Raw genomic sequence first — 23838 nt, forward strand, 5'->3', positions numbered from 1 at the left:
TTCGGGCAAATGTGCAGCGACGCGGTCGTATCCCGACCGGGCCGGCCCCGAATCCCGCCTCTGTTCCCGTTTCGCGTGTAACTGCGCGCGTCCCTTACGCTACACCCGTTCATTGATCAGCGACGTCGACGTCGTCAGTCCGATCGCAGCCAGAATGTCGCGTCCGGGACCGTCAACGAGTGTAATGGCGCCGATCGGATCGTGCTGAGGGAATCGGCGTTCCTGCCAGTCGAAAGAGGCGAAGCAGGCGTGCGCTCGCGTGGCCACCGCGAGTGAAATGACATGAGATGTCCCGGGACGCATACGTGGGGGGCTCCAGGTCCCCGAGGGGCGTGAGACTACCCACCGTGGACCGGTCTCCCAGCAGGGCGTATCCGGGGGGCAGCCCTTTGGGACGCAAACCCCTGCGTCCGACACAATCCGGTAACAACTCTCCCGATCACACCGGTTACGGGTACCACCATTCGTACTATCGCGACGACGACTTGGGCAGCCCCATGCTGGAGGAACGCGGCAGACCGATGACCGTGGGACCGGGCCACCACAGATCGAGGAGCGCCACCAGGTAACCCGCTTTTCGCGCCTCCGGGGTTAAGCTTCGTCGCGTGTATTCGAAAAACCGCACTCGAATCGAACGTTGCCCGTGCGGAGGAGGTGTTGGAAACTAACCAGGAAAGCATAGTTGCGGAGACGAGGTCTCCGGTGAGTTTTTCGGAATCGCGCATGCGTGCGCGGTAGTTTTAGGATGAAATACTGCCGCTGTCACAGTCCTCGTGCTTAATCAAAATTAACACGTTCAGGTTTTTGTTGAATCGGTCTCGAGCTGTTTGATTGTAGTTCTAAAATAGTTCCGGAACCATCGGAATCGGTAGAGTAGAAACTGTTGTCGACGACCAGAAAAAAATTCAAAACCTCCGAAATGTAACATTGCAAAGTCTGAACGTAATCTTAAAATCAGATATAGGAAATGCTACGGTGGTCATGAACACAAATTAATATCAGGAAAAGCTTCAAGATATTCTAACAGATGGATCATATCGTCAACTTAAAAAAGATCCTACCTCATCTATGGAACGAAACCTTAAATCTGTAATTAAGGCTTCTTCTCTATCAGACTTCGCGAAAAAATCTGTCACCCCTCACGACTCTAAAATTCCCCATCTCTACGGACTCGCAAAGATTCACAAACCAGGATTACCCCTTCGACCTATTGTCAGCATCGTTGGTTCTCCAACATATTCTCTAGCAAAATTTCTAGCGTCTTTATTAAAACCCTTTACAGGGAAAACTGATGGTTTCGTACTTAATTCCTTTGACTTCAATGAACAATTCTTTCCTAAGGTCCCTATTCCTTAAACTGTCAAAATCCAGGAATTTGGACCCAAACTTTGGCACCTTAATTGAAAATTGTTTGTCTGGAACATATTTTTCTTATAACGGCCAAATTTTTGAACAAACGTTGGGAACAGCTATGAGTTCTCCACTATCATCAATCATCGCGAATATATTCATGGAAGCCTTTGAGAAGAAAGCACTGGACACCTTCTATCTAAAACCAAAATTATGGAAACGCTTCGTCGATGATACTTTTGTTATTTGGCCTCATGATCAAGCTCCCAGCAAGCATTCTTAGATATTCTTATCAATAGATTCTTATCAATAGAAGAACATTGGGTGATTGTGTTTACAGGAAACCTACGCAATATACCTTAATGCGTATGCATTGTCACATCACCATCCGGCCTAAAAATCATCGCTTATCAACTCTCTTGTTTACAGACCGTAAGACTACCTCAGTCCGAGTCACTGAACCCAGAATTAACCTCTATCCTTCTCTCTAATAGTTACAAAATACATTTCACCATCACCTTCCAATAGGCCGAAAGCAATCCCACACTTGCCACTGTTTTCCTTCCTTACATTCAAAACATCACTGACCACATATCAAAAGTTCCAAAGAAATATGACGTCAAAATCTGATTTACCATTTGTTCAAAAATTTATCAATATCTTCGATCCGTCAAAGATAAAAATCCATCAGTGCGGCAAAGAATACATTGTAGAGACCGGACGAAAAATATCAACCAGGCTCAAAGAACATGAAACAGCCTTAAGACTAAGACAAATAAACTCATTAGCAAAATTTTATTTGATAAAACCAAAATTCCCCACAAACAATATATAAGTAGGTATAGAGTAAAGTGCGAATCACTTTCAGTCAAGTTCTGAAGAAGCCAACAGGTTGATTGGTGAAACCTTAACAAGTTCGACTCAAGAAAAACTGACGCAGGAGGAATCCAGAAGTTTTGTAAAAAGTAAACAACCAGAAAAAAAATATAACAAAAAGCAATAGCCATTTCCGCATTCTAATAGAACACACAATCCGGTATCCTCGAGCACAGATTTAGACAACCGTATCACTTAAAGGCGCGCCAAATGACATTTATTTGCCATTTTATTCGAGCCTGTACTGTTTTACTGTTGTCTTGACGATATAAATGCGCCAGAGAACTTATATTGTAATGATGAACCGGAAGATTATATTGAAGCGATTTTACCTGTTTAAAAATTTTATTACTTGAATGGTGAACGGTAGTTAAACAACACGTTGAGTCATAATACAAAAAAATGTTGTTACATAACCTAAGAATTGTCTGATCATAGATTTTTCTATAAACTAGGTTCCTTTGGAGAGCATCTCTGTAATTTGTGATATGGGTACATATTACCCATATTCCAAATTGCTTTACTTAATAAATCAATCACTTTTTCTGATTAGTTACATATTATATATCCTACCCTTAGACATTTATATTACGAAAATACACTAACTAACTAACCAAAACAAGCGATTTTTTGTTTGTAAATAATTAACATATTCTTTCACGGGTCCATCTGGTGGCCTAAGTGCTTGGACGCCCGCTAAAGCGCCCCCATTTAATACCAATACCCGAGTTTCTTTTTCTGTCTCTTGTCTTTTTTTTTCATAAAATTCTTTCAAGTCATTCTTCATTTCTGTTAAAATATTGTTGCGTTTTACACATGCGGGGTTGGCTATTGTTTTTCTCTTGAGGCTTTGGGGATTAACTTTTGTGGATGTTACACGTGTATGACGTTTATATATATCTCTGATGCTTGACGCTGATCATTTGTATTGGAGGGTTATTGAATAATATTTGATTGCGGTATGGGTATCTCGAGAACTGCCAAACATCAAAATTACTTCGGGGGAACTCTATTTCAACCACCTTTGATTGCAGATTTCCTCCAAAAAACCCCGCACAGAGAATCCCAAAAATCAAAAAGCAACCAAAAGGCCAACCAAAGTCCTAACCTTATATCATGAAAATTCCTAGTTGCCTGCCCTCTGGCGTTAAACCGTAAAATTAACAAAAATATTGCAAAATTACTTTAAAATTGATTTTACAACATATTGTTCACTAATAAGACTTGCTGGATTGCCACATTGGCAGATGGTGCACACGGTAGAACTTGAGAATATTATGAATGGATTTACATTTCTTTTTCTTTTTATATTCGTTTTTCTTCCTCTACCGCTTTTATAATTATTATTGTTCTATATGCGAGTTTTTTATATCGTAGTTTAGTTTAGGTTTTTTTGGAAACCGTGATGCGGTACGTTTTCCTAGCGCTATCCACGGCAGTTACACGCTCGTCCAAGAACCTTAAACTTATTTCCGACTTTACTTGTACAGGGTGACTCAGAGTAAATTTCCCTTTTTAACATGTTATAAAAACGGAATAAAAAGTGTTGGCATAATTTTAATAATAAATTTTGAAAGTACAGAAATGCGGATTTTATTTTTTTTTATTTTAAACACAATGTTGTCCAAATGTCGACCATCCCTTACATAACACTCCTCCAATGATGCTCTTAAATGTTGAAAGACCCGCTGACACATTTCAATAGGAATGTCGGCAATAGCCTCTCGAATGTTGCGTCTTAACTGCTCCGTAGTGGCTGGTGGATCAGTGTAGGAAAAGAGATGTCCCCAAATTTTGAAATAACAGTTCCTGGAAACAATTCACGTACAGCGTCCATTGATACTACTGCTGCTGTGTGTGCCGTCGCCCCATCTTGTTGAAACCAGGTCAAATTGGGGTTATAGCCAGGAAAGTTTTGAAGAGCTGGAGTCAAAAATTGGTGGAGCATTGCAGTGTACCTTTGACTTGTTACCGTTACAGAGCGACCATGGGCAACTTCAAAAAAGTAGGGCCCAATTATTCCAGTAGCTGACATGGCACACCAAACTGTTACCTTCTTGGAATGCAATTGTTTTTCATGCTTTTCTTTGGGGTTGTCGGGGCTCCAAAAGCGACAGTTTCGTTTGTTTGTTAACACACCCCTCCAGATAGAAGTGAGCCTCATCACTGAATAAAATGTTGTCCAATCCTCCTTCGTTCCAAAACATATTCATCATTGCCTCACAATAATTTTTTCGTAATTCGTAGTCTGTGGGCTTTAGAAACTGCACCAATTGAATTTTGTAGGGATGGAACCGTAAGTCTTTGCTTAAAATCCGTTGCACACTTGAGCGATGAATATACAGGGCCTGGCCATGTTTTCGAATTGAGCGCCTCGGATGTTCAGTCGCAGCACGTCGCACAATCTCAATATTCTCTGGCGTTCTGATGGACCTCTGTTGACCGGGACGCTTCTGATTTGCCACTGTACCACTTTGTCTGAATCTTTTAACCCACCATTTCAATAAATTGTTTGACGGAGCATCACGTAAACGCCGAATATTGTAACGGTTACAAAAACGTCGCCGTGCCGCAACATACGAATCGTTCGATTTAAAAAACGCTTCGACCATAAACGCTCGTTGCTCATTTGACCACTGCTCCATGTTGACTGATAATCCGCACGCAGTCGCCACACTAACCCCCCCACAAATATTAAGTTGGATGTCCAAGGCGCTTTTAAATAGTGAAATTTACTCTGAGTCACCCTGTATTTATGATAAATGAATCCCGTGCAACAATTTTTAATAGTTTTTTCATTGATTTCATTTCCCAACTACCGAGTCTCCTTTTATGTTCCTTACACAAATCCAAAAGCTTTAAAATCCTCTCTCGTGTGAAATAGTTTGAATCTTTTTGTTGCTCTTTTAAAACAAAAATTTATCCAAATTGACCACTATAAAATATCAATGTATAATTAGTTAACATTTGCGGAAGAGCATCTGGCCATTTTTTTTGTTAGTTTTGGTTGTGATGGGCTTGTTAACTAGGAAAAATTCGCTTGAACCGCGAAGGGTGTTGCTCACTTTTAAGAGTTGAGGCCTTAAAACTGACATAGGATTTTCTAAATTTTAATTTTAATCTGAGTCGCGCCATCTATCACGCTTAAGCGAGATTAGTTAAATCACGAATTATGTTAATTTGCCGCGTGATGGTAGAAAAGAAGAAGAGTTGTGTTTTTAAAGTTTTCAATTAATTATTTTGGAAGCACGAGCTTCGAAATTTGTGATCAGAAGATGGATATAAAAAAAAGCGTTGTCCACTTGAGAAGGAAAAGAAGAATGCACTGAGAAACGAACTTGGCATGGCGATGTAGTTGACTCCCCAATTTTTACGGTACTTTCTCAGTTTTTTTTATTGCTTAGTTTTGGTTTTGAAGTGTCCGCTAAAGACAGATGTTAATTGTTACTGATTAATTAACTGATTAATTAAAGAGGTTGATCGAAAGAGGATGCAAACTACATACTAACCAAAAAAAAAGATTCGCTTGAATGCTCATTGCCGCAAGCTGCGTACGACAAGAGCGATTGCGTTGCGCTAATTTTCCCAACCAGTGAACCATATTCGCCATTTTTAGTGGATTACATATATAAAATATCCTTTCTTAAAGCCGGTGTCTTCTCAATTTATCATTTTAAAAGGGGCTGAGCCGTGACCTAGATAATAATGACAACCTCTTCCGGTTAGCATTTAACGAAGCACTTCCTTCGAAGCTAGCGACTTAAAACTGACATTTTCGCTTCTTCTGCGGCTAAAGAGATCGATATAAAAACAAGCTCTATTAACCCTCAACCAACCAACCGGCGAATCTTTGCTCTCCAACATAAAACGTGTTACCGTGATTCAAGGTTTTAGTTAGTTACGTATTTTTACTATTATTTAAAAAATACGTGCATGAAAGAGAGAGAGAGAGAGAGAGAGAGAGAGAGAGTACAAATTGGTAACAATGGATTGTAGTCAAACCTTTCATGCCTTTCTAATACTAGGGATACGCCAAATGATATTGATACTAATAAAGATATAAATAAATAATATTACACGTCTGAGGATTTACAACATGTTATATTAATATTTTTTAATTTAATTGATATTCCAATATAAATATTGAAAACTGTTAGAATTTTTATTTAAATTACTTCAGTTCAAGTGGCGTCAACTATGCAGAGTTGAATAAATTATTTATTGTACTCTGTGGTTTCTTTGTTGTGGTATTTCATATCACTAAAATAATTATCGTTTTTTATCCCCTAAATTTTTGCTATGGCAAAGGTTTGTTGTTTTTTTTTTCTTTAATACTTTCTTCTGTTAAATCGAATAAATGCAGCAGTCCAGCAACGCTGCCAATTGTCTGACCACAGTGAAACTTCCACGACCGCAGCGTCTTTTTCCGTTTCAGGCCGACGAATCCGATGTCGGTGCGTTATCAATCGCTCGATCGTGGTCCCACCGTAGATCATGATCGCGAATTCCTGCCGATCCGCGATCGAAGGGATCGATCTCTCGAACGCGGTCTCTACTTCGAAGACGAGCCGTACGGCACGCGATCGGCTCGACAATCGCCGACGTCTCATCAGCCTTTTATCGGGGAACTGCAACACCAAAACTCTGACCTACAACGCGACCTAGCCAATTTGAAAAAGGAGCTCGATCTGACGAACCAAAAGCTCGGCTCGTCGATGCACTCGATTAAAACGTTCTGGAGTCCGGAATTGAAGAAGGAGCGGGCTTTGCGGAAGGAGGAGTCGGCAAAGTACAGCCTGATCAACGACCAGCTCAAACTGCTCAGCAGTGAGAACCAGGTAATTGCTTAAGTTGCTGTGCGTTTTGCAATGTCTTTTTCTGAACATTTTAAAGATCGAAAGGTATCCTTTTCGTGCGAACCTTAAATTTGCCAAGTGTATCAACTCTTATGTGTGAAATCCGTAACTTAGGGCACTTTCTATTAATTGAGTCACCTTTAAATAATATAAAAATTAAAAAATCCTATATGTGAATAAATAATCGCTGGCTCTTTTAAGGCTACAAGAACAAGACAAGAAAAAGCCATAAAATATATTTTCCCCGCTTTTTTTCTATTCGATGGTGGCCATTTCAGAATCTCAGCAATAATTTCATAAGTTTTCTCCTCGTTGCATTTGCTGGGACACTCGGTATAATATTTCAAAAAATGTACAAATTAACTCAAAAACAACGACTAAAAAGAGACTCCAAAACCTTTTTTTCATTGTGGAACCACATATTCTTAGTTTCCGAATTTTGTACATTTTTTTATTTATATTTTGTTGCTGATTGTTTATATTTTTGGTTGATTTTTTTTTAAACAAGTTGAGTCAGGAACACCCTTCCTGACATCTCAATATTTATGTGTACATTTTTGTTTTCTCTTTTTCTCACACCTAATATTGTTGTCAATTTGTGCTATTCTTTAAAGATATAAGATAAGGCCATAAAAATATTTCTCTCGATCCTTTTTTAAATTTTCTTTTGTTGTTGACAGAAGAACTATTGAAATTCCCAACTAAATTTAAACATGCTTTTTTCTACCCACAAAGTTACTTAATTAAAGTCCCAAAATATTAGGGAGCCAAATTTTGAATAAAAAAAATCCAAAATATTATATTTAACTGTTACCGAGAATACTCGCTATAAAAAAATATATGAATTTTCATTATATTAAATTTTAAATTTAAATTTTTTTGATTATGAAAGAACAAAAAAATTTTCCGCATAACATGAAACTTATTTTTCAAAATCGATGAAATCCTCAAAATCATTTGAAAATGTATGCAATCTTTGGTATCTGCCAAATCTGTCAATTAAATTAATCTAAAAACATAAACAAATAAATAACTGTTTTTAAGTTATCGCTTGGCTTTTTGAATGTTGCAAAATATAAGATATAATATAAACTCATAAAACATTTTCTACTTTTTTTCTCTATCCGTCTTTAGTTGTCAATATTTTTGTGCGCAGAAAATTAAGAATTGCCATTTTCTGCGTTAAAAATTCCTTAATTAACGCCGAGAAAAAAAATAAACAATTAAATTTTGAAAAAAAAATCAAAAATATTGTTTTTAACCGACAATATTCACTTAATTTTTATGTATTTTTTATATACAAAATTTACTTCATATTTCTGTGATTATGAAGGAACATAAAAATTTTCCACATTGTTATCTATCAAATCCCTCAAAAAGAAATTAATCTATAAAAATCCAGTTTGGAATAAATATCTTTTTACGTTATCGTTTGGCATTATCAAGCTTACAAAATGTAAGGCATAAAAAGTCACAATATTTTCTTCCCTTTCGAATTTAATTTTAATTTGTTTTTGTCGACAGAAAATTAAGAATTACCGAAATTCCTAACTAAACTTTCTTAAAGCTGAAAAAATTAAGGAACTAAAAAAGTTTAAATGTGTTTTTTATATTAGATAAATTAGATAATTTGAAAATTACTGGTTACAAATCTTCTGGATTCCTCCTGCGTCGGTTTTTGCTGAGTCGAACTTGTTGACGTTTCGCCAATCATCCTGTTGGCTTCTTCAGAGCTTGACTGAAATTGAAACTGAAACTGGCGAAACGTCAACAAATTCGACCCAGCAAAAACCGGATCAGCAGGAATCCAGAAGTTTTTTAAAAAGTATTACAGTAGCCTGTAATTAATTATTTTTCAAAAACGATAAAATCTGCTAAATCTTTCGGAAATCTTTGGAATCCGAATCCGGTGAAATCTTGCTTGAAATTTGTTTAACCTTTCATGAGCTGTCGAAGCCACAATACTTTTCCGATTTGACAATTAAAATTGTTTCGGTGTTATTGACACCTAAAACGAGCAATAAACACTTCGGAGCGTAGATATGTGATTCGTCTGTGCCTCAGACGTTTAAATATAAGCAGCTTCCTTGAGACATTAATAAACATCTGTTTATGTTCATTTCGCGTCCTGTCGAATGTAATATCGTAAATTGAAATCTCCGAATGCACAGTGTCTATTTGTCCGTGCCTTCTTTGGCAGATTGCGTACGTTGTACAGGGGGTCCCATTAATCGAGAAATCGCTAGAATGGCCGCCAGAGGGCGCCCAAGCTCCATTGCGAATGAGAAAATGCAATTTTTACAATATTTTGTGGCAAAAATATTACCAAATGATTACGATCATTGTAGTAAAATATGAGAAAGAAGCGCAGAAAAACAGACATTTTTCAATCGGATTATATGTTACTCACGGACACATTTAAAAATGGCTATCTTGTTCTTTTTTATACGTTTTTTGCGTTGTTATCGTGCCCTTCTTTCTAAATTTAGCTGTAGACCGTGATGGGTAGAAATTTGACGTAGTTTCAAATATTTACAACCCTTTTACATAAAGCTTATATGTTCAGGGATTTTTTGCGTGCTAATAAGAAATAAGAAAAAAGCCACGATCTGTGTGGACTTTTTTAAACATCCATTGAAAAATATCCTAAAAGAGATTAACAAACTAATAACTAACGTAACCTAAAAAAAAATATCTTCTTGAGTGTGTTGCTGCTAATTCAAAACTGGTTGGTTTTGGTTACTTTAGCAATACTGGGATGTCCTAATTTGCCCAAAAGTAGATCCACACTGAACCATCAAACGCTATAGTCATGTCTGTTAAAAGAAGTAGCAGGAAGAATGCTTATTGGTGTCAAGTTTGAGGGAATTTCAACTTTGGGCAAAAGAAGAATTATTAAATATGTAAATAAAAATTTAGTTCCAAAAATATCAATTCCCTTTTTATGCCATCAATCCGGATAATACGGATTCCATGCAGAGCAAATGTTTGATATATTTTTGGATAAATTTTTTCAGTGAATGAATTAATATAAGGAAAAATAAAAACTTTATTAAAGAACTCGTTAAAAACGAAATCACACGGCAACGTAACCGGGCCCTTTACCCTCTCCACCCGTTGGATCGATACGGGGGCACAAGTTCGTCGACCGTATGCGCCATTCTTGAACCGAAATGTGTGTCGAACCCGAAATGTAGCGAAAGATGATGCGGTCGAACTTTTATTTATTTATTTATACAAGCAAGATTACTCGACATACGGTTTGAGACAAACTTATTATAGAGCACCAAATAAAAAAATGACGCTAATATAAAAAATAACGCTAAAAGCAATTAACAAAAACGATTAGAGTGAGAAAGGAAGTTGGTAAAAGGTTAAAAAACATATCAAAACTCTTTCTTCTGTAATGTGTAATTTGTAAATTTTATTTGGAGACTTTCGATTGTGGTACGGCTGGGTTCTGAAAATCCTCACTAGTACGCAAATATATTTTGCGAAGAAAGCTCTCAACATGTTGCATCTAAAATCAAATTTAGATAAAGATTTTCTTATTTTCTTAGCCATTTAAACTCTATAGAATTGGAATTAGAAAGAATTAGAAATTAATAATAATCTCGCATTCCGGGATGTTTCTACTAATAGAAAATGAGACCTAACCTAGAATTAAAATACCTTACATTTGCTTTGTCTCTAATAATTTTCACATTGAAGATATTAAGCGTTCCAGCCCAAAATATACTTCACAGCCTTCCAAAAACAGTGATCCGAAAGCAACCCCACACTCGCCACTATTGTCCTTTTTTACATATAAAACATCGCTTTTCTTAATATAACGTCACACCCAAATTTACCCATTGTCCAAAAATCTCTCCTCAACTTTGATCAGTCAAAGAGAAATTTCGCATTGAAGAAACAGAACGAACAATATCAACTAAGATAAAAAATCAGAAAGTCATTAGCAGTTGTTGAACACAATAACCAAATCTTATTCGATTTTTAGAAAGAGAATTGGCATTCTGAATTCCATATAATTTCAAAAGGGACATTATATTTTGATATGATGTATTTTTCAAAATTTGGTTTCTTATTTTTTTCGCTTCGGGTTTATTTAATTAGCAATTTTGATGATAATTCTGAATTTGGGTATATGACAAAATTACAATCAAGGCCAAATAGAAAAAAAACTAGAGAAAATATTTTGTATAAACTTATTTTATGCCTTCTACCTTATTATCTTAAAAATGCCAAGTGAGTTTGGTAAATTCAACATGGATCAATCGGAATCAATTCTAATCAGTTCGTCTTAGATAAAAGTTCGCGTTACCCTTACACACGTGTGTCTCGAAACAAATTTCATTGTATCATTGTTAAATAAAGATTATTATTGTTATTAATAATACCTTCAAACATTTATTCTCGAATCGACGTTATTAAAAAAAACACACACACACTAGTAGAGCCCAAACCGCGTTGCCGCCTCGACGCTTGTATCGATCTAAAAATATAAAAACCTCGCGTGTTTGTTAAATGATTATTCGACCAAATGAGACGTTTTCGGAAACTAGGTTACCAGCTGTTTTTTTATGTCGTTACGGTTTCGATTTGATAGAACTCCTAATCGGACAAAAGTAGAATATAAATTTTGTTATTATATTAATTTGAAAGAACTGGAAATGGTGTAGTTAATCGATAAAATTTCTAACTGGCAACAAAAGCTGCTGTTTGACCCAAAAAAGAGGTTTTTAATTGACATCTACAGGTTTAATGTACAGTTCGGTACATTAAACCTGTAAATTGCAGAAAATGTGATTTTGACTGGAATATTATTGAAATCAACAAAAACGGGCAACAATTTGATCCAGAAAGTTTCAGCTGATATCTGCAAATTTGATGCCGGGTTGCTTACAATAACTATCGTTAAAGTCGATTTTGACTTAAATCTGATTGAAATGAACCTAAAACTCCTCTATTTTTAATAATCATAATTAGAAAGCATTGTGATGAAGTCTGTTCATAGATATAAGAAAGTGACTAACTAATACGAATTAAGGAAGACCCGGGCAAGCTGTAAGAATGAAATATGGTCGAACAGGTCTGTACTTTGTTTAGAATTTAATTATTTGGGTTTTTTTTAGGAAAAATACTAAACAATATTTATTTATTTATGTATGTATTTATCTAAAATAAAATTACAAATTATTTTTATTACCTACTATCACAGTATCACTATCGCTATCATCGCCTGTTCTAATTATTATTTGTTCCATATTATTTGCAATATGCAATACGATTGTTCTGCGTTTTCTATATGTTTAAAAGAATTTGCCCAACTTCGTGGAGGGATGTTAAAAACTTCGGTTTCTATAAGTTTGAGGACATTGGAGTTAACACGGGGAAAAACATTGTTACTACGAATGGCAGATTTCAGTTGGTATTAAATATACAGTGGTAAGGTGGAAGCCTTAAAACTGTATGCCCTAGATTTTCGACGTATTCCTTTTGTAGGTTCAAGCTTTGTAGAACCTCAATTAATTGCTTTTTGGTATAATCTTCGTGAAAATAAATGTCGTTATTATACATGTATTTTTGGATTGTTGCTTTTGTGTCACATGAGGAAGGGGTTTTACTCAACTCTCTACTGTGATAACTTGCATTGTCTATTACAATTACGCTATTAGGAGGAATGTTTGGAACTAGTTTGTTTTTAAACCAACTTTCAAATAAATCAGCGGTGGTATCTTCATGGTAATCCAGAGAAGAATCTTTAATATATTTCGCAGACAGAGAAAGTCCATTTGGAATCCAACCATCTTTAGAGCCAGCATGCAAAATAGTTGAAAGTTTTTGATGGCGCGTTTGTTTTACAGTTATCAGTTGAGTCAACCCAACCCTTTTCCGGGATATCATTAGTGTCGAACCAGGTTTCATCCAAGTAAATAATTGGCCTTTGTTGTTCTATGTAAATCCTAATTTTTTCTAGATATTCCAGTCGCCATTTCCGAATTCTAAAAGATTCCATTAAAACTTGCCTTTTGTCAATTTTTTTAAATCTGAAACCCATGTGTTGAATACACTTCCATAAGGAAGTTCTGCCATATTTAACACCGGTTTCATCTTTTTCAAGCCTCCTAATTAAGATATCTAATGTAGTCACGCTTTGTTCCTCGTATAACTTAAATTAACGTAAATTTTGCGCCGTATTATACCTTGATCACTTTCAATCGAAAAATGTCAGCATCGCTTCTTTTTTTCCTCGCTGAAATGGGATTATTCACAATTTTCCATACAGTTCATGTTGGAATTTTCGTTCTTGTGGCCATTTCTTCTAAAGATGCTTGCTTGGTGGCATCACGTTCAATGAGAGTCAAATAAACATTGTTTATAACTTCCTTAGTCTCAACAAGATAGTGTTTTCCACATTTGGGCTGGAGCATCTCCTGAGATACACTAGACTCGCACATATTTTGCATAATTCTCACACGATTCAACACATGCTGTATTACGCACGAAATAAGAATGATTAAGCTTAAAGTAAGTAGCATACCAAACCAAAGAATATTAAACACAGGTAGGTATAAAATTATTTTCTATTACGGACCAAAATTTTATCTGAATTTAAATTCCGAAACTTTAGGTAATAATCTTGTTGCATTGTTTGTTAATGACCACCCTTGGATAAACCCATTCAAAAGCAATTGGTCACTTTCTTATATCTATGAACAGACCATAACTATTTAAAAAAAAAAAAAACAAAATATTTTCAAATGATAGCGTTAGAAGTATAGTGTGCTTATTGGGTCTTTTTTTTATTTAATTTTAAAAAATTTTTTTAGATGTAATCAATGTATCCAAGTTACGCACTAATTAATTGGTGGTGGAAATCATATTTATTAAAAAATCGTCTTTTATATTAACATGTTCAATTGTTGCGATTGTGAAGTTACAATAGTTCGAGTGATATCAAATCTCTTTTCTTTATATACGGGGAGTTCAAAAACTTTAAACATTTAACAGAAAAATTCCTACTTTAAAATAACAAATTTTAAAAGATAGAAAAAAAAGTTGCATAGTATCGTCGAGATTCGAGATTTTTTAATATTTGTTTTTTCATATGTATAGGGTGTTCTAGCTATCTTATTTTTATGTCTAACCGTTTTCAAAAAATCTTTGTGGAGAAATAATTTCGTCATAGTCATTTCATTTGTACTTTTATTTTTGTTAAAGAGAATTGAAACGCAGAAGTTTTATTCTTATTTTTATTCTTACTCGGAAACAAACTAATTCGCTCATAAAAAAAGAATCAATAATTTGTTTATACCAACATTATTTTGATTTGAATGGTCAATTTTATATTTGTGACGACTACTTGGAAAATTTTTCATCGACAATATATTTTTTTAATTATATATTTGATCGGCTTTATATTCGAAGATCGATGATGTAACAACAAAGCTCGATGACGTAATCTGTGGGGATTGTTATAAATATTTGTATTTTTGGTTGGCTCATTTCCTGAGTTTGTACGGTAATTTTTTTGTTATAGAAACAGGCGATGTTGGTAAGACAGTTGGAAGAGGAGTTGCGAATGAGGATGAGGGGACCAAGCATAGAGGTTCAACAGCAAATGGAGGCCCTGTACCAGGAAAACGAGCATTTGCAGAGGGAAATCGCCATCTTGCGGGACACGATCAAGGTAACCAACGCAAACAATAAAATTTATCCGTTATTATGGTTCACACGCGCTGTGTGAAATATTTCTGTGTTTTTCGAGTTTATCCAACACAAGGAGTAGCTTAAATGGAACAAAAATGCTAATAATTGCTTGAAGCTTTGAGTTTTAGTTTTTTAAAAATTATTATAGTATGTATTATAGGCAATTTGGTCGGCTTATTGGGCCTTCGAATTCTACCGATAGAGATAAAAATCAAAAACTAGTGTCATCTATAATTATAATATAATTAATTCAATTTTTCTAAATATTATTTTTAAGTTTTCCAGACTTAACCAACAGGTCTGCAATATGGTTGCTATCCTTGTTCTAATATTTTGAAAAAGTAAGAAAAAATAATGGTTTTACTGGTGTTGGTAAAGCCAATTCACACTTACTTCTACACAATACACACTTCCTCATAGGGCAAGAAACTCCAATTTTCATTTGCACCTGCTCATCATCTTCTCATTAAATCTGGAATTGTAATTATCCGTGCTCAACTTCAAATCCCATAGAGGAGCAATATACAGGTTCTCTAAATGGACTCAATAAATGGGACGTAATTTATAATGTGTAGAATATTAGAAGTCTGCAAGGATGGCAACCTCATCAAGTTCTGATAATTAAAACGCATATTTAGACCATCCGAAGCTGTTTGAGTAATCTTTTTAATCTGACGTTCCCATGTTAGTTTTGTATTGAACTTGACTTTTTTTTATTATAGCAGTTGTCATTAAATTACCAGCCAAGCGATTACACTTTCAAACAATTGAATACATTTGAAATTTAGTGATTTTATATGTTTATTATTTATATATATTTTTTAAACTTTTATATTCTATCGGTAAATTTAAGTAGGACATTTTTTTCATAAAATTTCGATTGTAACGAAAACTTCAGCAAACTTGCGGATCATTATATAATATTGACAAATATTGTTTTTTTCGTATTTACTCAAAAATAAGAATACTTTACTCATATGTACAGGTATCAACTTTAACTCATCTTTTTGTGTCAAATAGTACCTTTTTGTTTTTGATTTGAATCACATTCGAAAAGAAATATACTATTTCGAGACGTATTGTAATTATAACCGCATGAAGTTTGCAGATATTTGAGTAAAAACGGATCACCGAGCGCGGTGACAGTAAGGATGCACAGAGAGCGTCGATAAGATCAGATTCTAGTCGACATTTTTTAATATAGTACTTTTTTTTTAATTCAATTAGATTTCAGTCATAATTGACTTTTAAGAGCCTTGTTTTAACGAAATCTATATGAAACACACCTATATCAACTTAAAACCGTTTTGTGTCAAGTAGTACTAATCGAAATCGTTTTTTCCGATACAAATTGTAACGAAAATGGCATGAAATTTGAAGATATTAGTATAAAAAACTTTTTTCTTAGGTCAAATAATTGCTTCTGATTTTATTCAAATTTCAGTCAAAATCGACCTTTGTCTTTCTCTTTCTGTGCAGATATCAGCTTCTTTTTCTTTTTTGCTTTTGCTTAAAATGGGCACGTCAACCAAGGACATTCGCCCATTGCCGACTACCGTCGACGGATGCTCCTAAAAGTCCACACAAATTTAAATAGCGCAGTTACGTTACTCTAAATGCACAATAATGTCTATTTTCAAGTGTCACTAAGCAGTCTAAATTTTATGCACACAAGTCTATTTACAAGCGTATATCACATACACTAATAAAGTTACATATAGCCTTAGCAACGCGTTCCAAATTATTCACAGAAAATATAGCAGGTACCAAGGAAATAGGGGACGGAACATGAGAATTAATCAGGTTTCTATAAAGGGATTGAGAGTAGTTCCGATACTTCACACAATCAAAAAATATGCGATTAAGGTCTCTTACTTCTCCGCATTCACATAAGTTATTTGCCTTTATATTTATCCTGCGTAGGTGGATCGGATAACAGCAGTGATTACTTCTTAATCTGCACATAGTAGTAATTTCTTTTCTGGTGAGATTTAATCCATGAAACCAGGGTATAAATCCTACCTTTGTAGGAACCCATTCTTCTCCATCTTAAAGACCAGGAAATCCATAGATTATTTTTGACAACTCTAAAAAACTTCTTAAAATGAGGTTTTAATTCCAATAGGACATTCTCTCTAGCTTGGTTGGCCACCCTATCCACAATTTCATTATTTCTAATACCGGAGTGGCTAGGAACCCAACAAAGAGAGATTCGGAAGCCTTTCTGCTCCAGGACTTTCAGCCTATGTTTAACATCTAGGAGAATACCACTCGATTTAGCATTGAACTTTGTAGAATTCAGACTTTGGAGGGCACTCTTAGAGTCAGAGACTATTACAGCTCTAACTAAATTATATGTATGTATCAAATGAAGTGCTTAATTGCCACCATTTCAGCCATACAAATATTAAAAAAAAAAAACGGTTCAACCCCCACCCTGATTTAATGTTAAGATGGGGGATATAAACTCCTATTCCCACCCTATCATCCCCCTTAGAGGCATCGGTAAAAACAAATGCATAATCTGAGGACCACTTCAGTCCACACATCTCCCGAAATGCCTGTTTATTAGGGAAACTCTTAGAAAAAGATCAGCTAAAAATCTCATTTTCTGGTAGTGATTTTAATCAGATTTCAATCGGAATCGACTTTTCCGAGACATGTTGTAACTAAAACGATATCAAACTTAAAATGATTCTTTCCAAAAAATTTTTGTGCCTTTCTATCACTACTGAAAATTACCGGCTTCAACGCCTACCGACCGGACGTCAATCAAATTACGACGTTAAATGTCAAACGCGACAACCATCGTCGATAACGTTAAGCGTAACGAAGAGTCGTTCGGCACGGTGACGTGCGTGTTGCTGCTGAGAATCGGATTCCTCTTGGTTCAGATGGGAAGCATACCGATCGAGAACGTTTACGTCATCGTGTTCCACAACGTCGTGGAAATCGCGGTCGCGATACTTTCGTACGGGTTCGCGGGATACCAGCTCTCATTCGGAGACCGCACCTTTTACGGTTTCGTCTCGTACGGCGGCGGTCTCGTCGGGACCGACAACCTGAACGACGCTCCGGTCGGATTCGCGGCGTGTTTAATCGCCACCGCGATAACGTCGAGCGCGGTGATAGCGAGGATGCACGCGGCGTCGATGCTCGTCACCGCGTCGCTGACCAGTGCGCTGTTCCTGCCGGTCTTGATGCATTGGATCTGGGACGAGCGCGGTTGGATGACGAAACGCACGTTGCTCGGAAAAAAGGTCTCCGTTCAAGACCGCGGCGGTAACCTAGTGGTGCACGTGCCTTCGGCGGCCGCGGCCTTCGTCGCCGCATTAGTTTTCGGCAAGCGAGTGCTCAGAGCGCGCGACCTGAGCGATTTGTCGTTGGCACGCGAGTACGCCAGCGGATCGGCGAGCGGCTACTTTCTGATCCTGATCGAATACGTCGGGTTTCCAAGTCGCCACGACGTCGTCGCCGTGAATAGCCTGATGGCTATCGTGGTCGGCATTCTGTCGACCGCGTGTTTCCAACTGACGCTCTCGCGAAATCTCCACCGCCACTGGCCAATCGTCAAGTGTCTCCAAGGGGGCGTCGCGGGCGTCGTCGCCGTTTCCGCCGGCGTCAACATCTACACGCCGACGATCTCGTGCTGCGTCGCCGCCGCCGGAGCGCTCGCGTTTTTTCTCGCCCGTTCGCTCGTCTTCAAATCGGTCGAGGACTGTTGCGGCGTCTTTTCGATTTATCTGGCGGGCGGCGCCGCGGGGGCGCTTCTGCCTGGCGTCTCGGCGACCGGCGCCGACGCGCTCTGGCAACTGATTTGCCTGCTGACGGTACTGCTCGCGACCGTCATCGTTTACGTGGTTGCGTTCAGCTTGCTGAGCCTCGTCGGCACCTTCAAGAACAAGTTCGAGACGGTCAACCACGGACGGGCGTCGTTTTTGAGGAAGGCGTGGACGCGCGGGCGCCGCCCGGATTATTTGAACGCGGCGGGGCGCGTGTCGCCGGAATTCGACCGGAGTCGCCTCGGCGGCTCGTTTGTTTTGCGATCTTTATGAATTTTATTAAGTAATTTTCGATTAAAAGAATATTTTATATTTCTTTGTATCATTGCGCTTCTTATAGCGGTGTTTTCGGAGCGTCCTTTATTCGTATTTTGCGGTGGAATCTAATTTGACATTTTTTTCTGCCTTTTTGGCTTCAACGCGATCAAAATCCATCTCCTTTCTTTGATTTCTCTCAACATTCCTCAATTTTTTAAAGAAACTTCTGTAAGCTGCTGTAATATTGGTTAAAAAGCTTCTGGATTATTGGATCTGTTGTCAGCGCTATTGGTTGTCCAACATGTTCTAGTAGATAGTTTCGTACTTCGTGTCGACGTAGAATCACTTTTTACTAAAGTCTCTATTCCTGGAACTGTCAACATTATTTCAGATATATTAATATCCTAACATCCTGAAGCAAATCTTTCCATCTTAACTGAAAAACGTTCACATTTTGGAACAAACGTGGGAAATAGCTACGGGTTGCCAATCATCACCAATCATCCAGAATATTTTTATGGCAGCTTTTCAAAAAGAAAATCCTCGAAACCTTCCATCTAAAACCAGAATTATGGAAACGCTACGTTGATGATCCATTTGTTTTTGGCCTTATGATGAAAAATCCTACCGAAATTTTCTTAACCATTTAAACTGACATACGTTGTAATAATTAATAAAATAAAATTAAATTAAATTCATCAGTTGTCATCTCTCTTGTTTACAAAGCCCTAAAACTACCTTAACTTGAGTCACTGAACCTAGAATTGAAACACCTTACACCTACTTTTCTTTCTAATAATTTCCACGTTATAGATAAGAAAGAAAATGAATCCCAAAGAAGGCGCGCACGTGCCACCGTAATTCTTACATTCAAAACATCAGTGAGAACATATCAAGAGTTCTTGGGAAATATAACGTTCAAACCAAATTTATCACTTGTTCAATAATATCTCGACATCTTCGATACGTCAAAGGAAAAAATTCACAGATATCACAAATTCGTGGTTTGTCTACTTTTCGCACTTGCCAATTTTGTAATTTAACTTTGTGCATTAACATTGAACGACTGACCCTGGAGCGTCCACTTTTCCTTTTTTTCGGTAGAACCAAAAATTATTTGCCCTAAATACAAATACAAAAAAAAATCTTACAAACAATACAAAAAATCGAAAATATTCAAACCACATACGTTTATTCGATACGACCAAGTTTGTCGAAACGAATGCCATTTAAAGGAAATAAAAAAAATTCTAAAGTATTTAATTCTAAAGTATCGGATTGAAAAAAAAAACTTGCATTCAAAATAGCTTCGGTGTTAAACCGGCAAATTTTTATGTCTGCCAACGGATAAAAAGGTGCAAATAAAAACGGAGTTTGTCGTTCGTCGCAGGAACTGGAACTTCGCATCGAAACTCAAAAACAAACGCTGCAGGCTCGGGACGAGAGCATAAAAAAGCTGCTGGAGATGCTGCAGAACAAGGGCATGGGTGAGTGTGGGAGCTTGTTATTTCCCGGTTTCATTTTTTCCCTTTCACCGACACCCACTTCACTTCTTTTTTTTTGTTTAGGTATATATGTTCAAGTGTCATCTTAACATACGTGCCTCAATTCAGTGCTTGTCATAAAAGACGAAAGCTTCTAGATTTGATTTTGACTTGGCGTCATAATTATCTAATAATATCCAATAACAAAAAAATATAGAAAATCAAAAAGGAAATGAATGAAGTTTCATTAACTTAGTTACTTCAACTGGAGGTCGCGAGAATAATCCATTCCAAATGTCTCAATTTCCTTTTTGGCCATTTTGAACCATTTCTAACGTAACATAAATATATCGTGACTTGCTATTTACAAATCTCCTCCTACTCGCTAATTGCATATTTTTCAAAATTTAAACAACAAATTCTTCTCGTGAGCTTGTGACAGTTGCAAATTGTACGTTGAACTCTTGTGGAAAAGATCCTCTATCTGTTTTCGAAGTATCAAATTCTAACAAAGAACAACGATATGCGGGGTTTTTATCATTAGGATGTGTAAATAGTGCGAAAGTTTCTTTGATTCGCTCAACAATAGTCTTCAAGAACCCCTTCACGACTAAAACGGTGAAGTTTCCCATAGAAACTCAACGAAATGCGGGTCGAAAAACTCGATCAACTTTAAAACAAACCAAACTCGTTTTAAATCGAACGGTAAACTCGATACTGCATCGGTTTGACTAATGACCCGACCGACCTAAATTTACTTCGAAGTAAATAGTAAAAACGAATTACCGCCCTTACGGTATTAATCGAGAAGCTTTTTGTGCATTCCACGCTAGCGTATCTAATCACTGATACGTGACGTACGACTTCGGCGGCACAGTTACAGCGCATCAACCATCTCGTCTCACCCATCAGCGTTGCCCCAGCAGGGAAGACGACTCATATTTGGTCGGGACTAATCGGGGGGGTGTTTTTGGAATTTGTTTCAGGTAAAGAGGAGGAACGGGCCATGTTCCAACAAATGCAAGCCATGGCTCAGAAACAGGTACTTATCAATTTGAACTTTCGTTTGGCTGCTTTCATTGGTTCAGTTTTCGCGCGGCATCGTTTTTGAAAGACATTTTTTTTAATATCAGACGTTTTAAGACATTTATCTTGAAGGAAATTTTTAAGGGTTCGCGTTTCCATGAATTAAAAAATATGCGTATAGTATTAATTTTATAGCTATTAAGTGAATAATGTACTTTTTCTTTCTTTACTTTCAAAATTAACGTCCGGATTCAGAACGTTTTTTCACTACTTAACGTACAGAATTGCGAATATAAATTAATCCATCTCAGCAACTGACATTCTTATGTGGTCGGTTTAATTTCAGGCAACTAATCAAAACTCATCAATTTTTTAATTTATCAATCATTGAAGTATTGAAATAGTAAGTATGTATCGAAATTATCAGCACTGGATTACGACGACTTTAAATAATACAATGTTAACGCAAAAAATATTTAATAAATTTAAGCTAATTGGAACGGTAGGCAGTTAACGACATACAAATGCTTAGCGTTTGATGATCATGTTGTTTATTCATATTTCTAAATGGTTTTATATTTTACTACTTAAATGCGTTATAAAAAAATCGTCTGGTTAAGTAGAACTTAAGTAAATAATCATTCTCGGTTCGTTGCTTTTTATTCGAATCGGCAATTATCGCTTTTTCCCATTAATTTGTTTGTGTTGCGTATTCGTGAAACGATTTGGTAGTTTAGCCTGTAAATTTTTGTTCGTGGTTAGTGACGATGTCGTAGCTAAGAATGCCGCGATTAAGGACGTGAATTTTCAGTCAACTATCGTTATCTAAACGTTTCTTCTTTTAAAAATGCCATTTTAATATTGTCATCGACCGTCATTTTCCATCGTACAGTATCGTTTTTTTCAATGAGAGCAACCAATAATGATTCCAGTAGTTGTATACGTGAGGTAGTGTGTGTGGGTTCGTTTTCATATCATCCGGCACATAATCAAGAACCTGTAACATCATCAAGCATGTCGGTGTCTGTCATCCCGCTATATGTTGTGAATTTTAAAAGTAAACGCCCTGCCCAATACCGCCACGTGGTGCCCTTTCTATCCGCAGTCGACGAAATTGGACAGAGAAATTTTATCCCATTGCCACATGAAAACTAAGTACAAATTACAACTTTTACAAAAGTTGCAATTGAATGATCGTCTGCATATTTTTTACGTTAAGTTTAACGTGGCGTTCGATGTCCACGACGTCCAGTATACAGTTTCAGAAAATAACAGTGCAATGCACTGTGGACGACTTGAAAATCTTCCGACTTTTCAACATTATATCCCTCGACGTGTTTTGCAATAGAAGAGCTGCCAATAATACATTTTTCTATCGCTGGATTTCGAACCACCTTTTAAAGAATGACTTTAAACACCGAATATTCGCACTAAATTTGATGTTTTGTAACAGACAGTATACGAAGATTTCCATCTCTTATAGTTGCCAAATTTGTATATAGGCCGAGCATACTGTTATTAAAATAAAATCACTCCAATTTTCAAAAATAATAAAGTGATAGTTTTAATGAATTAAGACCTATTCAAATTTTACGCTACCTATCTACACTTCTAGAAAAAACGTATTTTTTTTGGAAACAAATAACATTTTGTCTCCTAACCGATCAGGATATCATTCTGTCAGTAGTGGCGTAACGGCGCTTTCAAGTATTACATATTACATAATAAAATCGGGTCGGGTGTATTTGATACACATTTGATACCACCGTTTTCAATTATGTCGAAACAAGCTTAGGTCCCATATTAGAGCCACTTTGAATTACGATTTGCACCGTATCGCGTATGAAAATTGTTACGGCATATTTTTAAGCTGCTATCAGGCAAATATATTCAATTCATTGGTCCCCAGAAATAGGATCCATAGAGATTGATATTGGATTGAATCAGTGCAGTCTTGAAATTGTGCAAAAACAATTTTTCCGAGAATTAATAAATTATTTTATTAATAGAAGCGAGTTGGTATTATTTACAAAAGGCGTGCCTCTTAAAGTTCTAGATTCTCTAGTTATTGTAACTATTGTGACATTTTATCCGCACTTGTATGCTTGTTTTCGGTTTAATTATGGTATAAAAAAATACGTGAATCTAAAATACTACCCTGTGATATTCTCTTGTTAACAGTCGAAAGCCTTGAGGTTGATTCGTTTTTGTGTTTTGTCATTTGAAAAGGACGATACGAATTTACAAGACGCTTCAATTAATCCTACGTTATGATGAATTGAAATGAGGATCTCACGATTTATCATGTCGAACGTTTGGCTAAAATCAAGTGAGACCGGGACACTAATTTTGATATTATCTTATGCTTTAATAATATCTATTACATCTACAATGCTCTTGTTTACTTGTCCATTGTTTTCTCTAAAATGTTAATTAGTTAATAAAATTTCTTTGACGTGGTTGGGTATTTTACAATTCGCATTGTCTCATACG

At 36.5% G+C, this 23838-nt stretch overlaps 2 protein-coding genes across 3 annotated transcripts in view; both read left to right on the top strand.

Moving 5' to 3' along the window:
* The first annotated feature begins 126 nt into the window (after positions 1-126).
* LOC132708236 (trichohyalin) overlaps positions 127-23838 on the top strand; it is a 55025-nt gene continuing 31313 nt past the window's right edge. The window contains exons 1-5 of one of the 2 annotated variants that reach the window (XM_060680414.1): positions 127-565; positions 6662-7064; positions 14626-14775; positions 20226-20322; positions 21306-21361. In XM_060680414.1, the coding sequence (XP_060536397.1) occupies positions 288-565; positions 6662-7064; positions 14626-14775; positions 20226-20322; positions 21306-21361 (984 nt within the window). In that variant the 5' untranslated portion in view covers positions 127-287. The remainder of the gene's footprint in view (positions 566-6661; positions 7065-14625; positions 14776-20225; positions 20323-21305; positions 21362-23838) is intronic. The other variant, XM_060680413.1, reaches the window with a different exon arrangement.
* LOC132708040 (putative ammonium transporter 1) lies at positions 17585-18850 on the top strand. Its single transcript, XM_060680141.1, has one exon. The coding sequence runs from the start codon at positions 17585-17587 to the stop codon at positions 18848-18850; it is 1266 nt and encodes a 421-aa protein (XP_060536124.1).

Source organism: Cylas formicarius, unplaced genomic scaffold (genome assembly GCF_029955315.1).
Source record: "Cylas formicarius isolate icCylForm1 unplaced genomic scaffold, icCylForm1.1 PGA_scaffold_10__41_contigs__length_53128322, whole genome shotgun sequence".
Lineage (NCBI taxonomy): Eukaryota > Metazoa > Arthropoda > Insecta > Coleoptera > Brentidae > Cylas > Cylas formicarius.

Excerpts from the sequence above, each read along its gene's own strand:
- LOC132708040 (XM_060680141.1), top strand. The coding sequence starts at position 17,585 with ATGTCAAACGCGACAACCATCGTCGATAACGTTAAGCGTAACGAAGAG.